At 37.8% G+C, this 2,535-nt stretch overlaps 1 protein-coding gene across 1 annotated transcript in view; it reads right to left on the bottom strand.

Moving 5' to 3' along the window:
- LOC119591078 (paired box protein Pax-7-like) overlaps positions 1 to 754 on the bottom strand; it is a gene marked incomplete at its 3' end in the record, with an annotated part of 68,214 nt that extends 67,460 nt beyond the window's left edge. The window contains exon 1 of the mRNA XM_037939800.1: positions 421 to 754. Coding sequence (XP_037795728.1) covers positions 421 to 487 — 67 coding nt within the window. The remainder of the gene's footprint in view (positions 1 to 420) is intronic.
- Positions 755 to 2,535: the final 1,781 nt, after the last annotated feature.

The raw sequence follows: 2,535 nt of genomic DNA, 5'->3' as shown, positions 1-2,535 counted from the left end.
GCACATTGACACACATGTGTGTCCGAGTGTTTCTTTTACGTGTGTACATATCTACTGACAGGTCTTTTGGCAAAATCATATTAGAATTTATAAAATATGAATAGCACATTTTATTCCCACAAAATGGCAGTGACTTTATGATTCTGCATTACTCACATCAAATCATATATGATAAGATAACAATTATTGGGTATCCATTATTCTATATTCATATACAATTTTGGAAAGTACATCATTTGAAAATTAAAACAGAAATGTGAATGTTAAAATTCAGTTTTATTTCCTAATGCATATCTGCATGATTCAATTTCTTCTGCATATCAAAATGAAAATGCGTGAAAAATCTCAGAATATATATTTTTTTTTTCAAAAACATGAGATTATCATGTAAAAAAATGACCACAAAATACATCAACTTACCCTGAAATGGATAACCCACAAAACACGGCTGCATTGTTTGCATCATCGCGGCGCCCGTTACCGTCATTTCACGTCTACTTAGGAGAGCATTTAGCGCCCGTTTACAGGGGCATGCATGGGCACTTTCCGCACAACGGTAATAGGAACGGTCGAGTCGGAGTGACTGGGCGATCGAGTCGAACGATAGAAGTCGGCGAGTGAAAACTAGTTAAGTAAGACAAGGCACGGAGGTCGACCGGTTAGTCCTGGACGGAGACCGATTAGAGACACTTAGTGTAGTTTGTTACGTGTCTCTTAAAGGCACTGAGAAGTCGGACCACGTGGTATGTCAACAAGCAACACTTCACAACTAATATCATCCAGTTCTCACGATTGCTCCCCAACGGGTCACGCCCCTTTGCTTAGGGGATCAGAAAGCTCCGTGCTGATTGGCTGGCTTGGAGAGGGTCGGCCCAGTCGTTCGCAAATAGTGGTCCCAAGATTGGGTAGCGAGTAAAAGGGGGCGGAGTCACTTCACATCGGCGCGCTTTCTACAAACATTATGACGAGATGGGAGGAGCCAGAGTAAACTCCTTTGCTTCTGTCAGTCCAATAGGGACAACCAAGCGGTCTATCCTAATAGATTCAGGGATAAGGTTCGTGCCTTTATTCCCCTCAGACGGTTCAATTGGCCTATTAGGTACTTTCAGAAGGCCCACAGTGTCTCTTTCGCGTAGCATTATATAGGATTTTGTAATGAATGGCGTCCACCGTAGTGCAACGTCGACATCACAACCCACACGATTTATTTTATTATTTCTTTTTGTCAGCTATTCTTTTCTCCTTCGTAAGGACGGGTGATGAGGGGCATTAAATCTTCAAAGAAACAAGGAAAGATATTTTCACCAGCAGCCGTCAAGCCGCTGCGCTAGATTTGATCCAGATTTAGATAGATCAATAGATGCCTTTACCTTTCGCAACTATGGTTCAAATCACTATACAAAGTAGGGGTTATTTTATAATAGTAATTATGACTCGGCGGTCTGTATCAGCAAGTGTACCACTTGCATGGCATAACTATTTACAATAGCTTAAATTCAAAGATTTATGTTTTAAGTATAACAGCAGGTAGGTCTATATTACCACAACATTAATGGCTACGTTTTTTTATTGTATTTTTTATTCTTGGGTAGATTAGCCCCTTGTCAGAACTAAACAGCTATAACATTTTGTCAGCCTGGGTACAAGAGGAAAATACGGCTTAAGATAATAACCCATGTGAGTAATTATATCTCGCCTTCTGTAAATTTGACACTGTCTTCATTACACAGTTTGTAACATCTGATAATTAGTGGATCAGAGGTCAATATCTTCATTTTAAGTTATAAATATCAGGCACAAAACCAAGGAGATATTCGGTAACAAGCGATTGCGATTGAAATATCTCGAATGAAAATCCTGGAAGTGAAGGTCTGAAGAAACTTTTTTCTTCGAAGAGTGCGTTCTAATCCAGAGACATTGATGCAAAACCATGTAACAAACCGAGCCACCGCGAAACCAGGTGGTGGTTCTTAAGGTGAGTGAGATGATTTCTTTTCGTTCCATTCACTTGAAATGGTGACAGTTAATAATTGCTATTTGAAAATTATTCCAAATACACATGTTATATGTTTTCTGTGTTCATTTTTCTTCTCATTATTGCCAGAATTGCAGGTATTGCTTTTATCGATTACTGTTTTTGTTATCATAAATGCCACTGATGTTCTATTTGATATATTTAAAGATAATATAGTGTTGCTATCATAACCAGCACTTTCAGCATGACATTACACATATAGAATGAAATCTATGTACTAACCTAAGGTCAGGAACATCCATTGATATCATGGTGTTTACCTAATAAAGGTTGATCTGTTGATACCAATTGTATGTTAACTGTTATTTTATCAGTATTGATTACCAATCATATCCATAAATAAACGTACATAATATCATGTAATAATTCTGCCTCAGCCATGAATACCTCAAATACTGTGTTGTGCTTAATAAGAAATTGGAATATAAAAATAAGAATATCAGAAATAATGGCCGTACAGGTTTGAATGATAATGGAGAACATAATCAAGAAAGTTAAAG

Source organism: Penaeus monodon, chromosome 28, assembly GCF_015228065.2.
Source record: "Penaeus monodon isolate SGIC_2016 chromosome 28, NSTDA_Pmon_1, whole genome shotgun sequence".
NCBI lineage: Eukaryota > Metazoa > Arthropoda > Malacostraca > Decapoda > Penaeidae > Penaeus > Penaeus monodon.
Note: the sequence above shows the minus strand (reverse complement) of the source record. Positions and strands in the feature narration are given on the sequence as shown.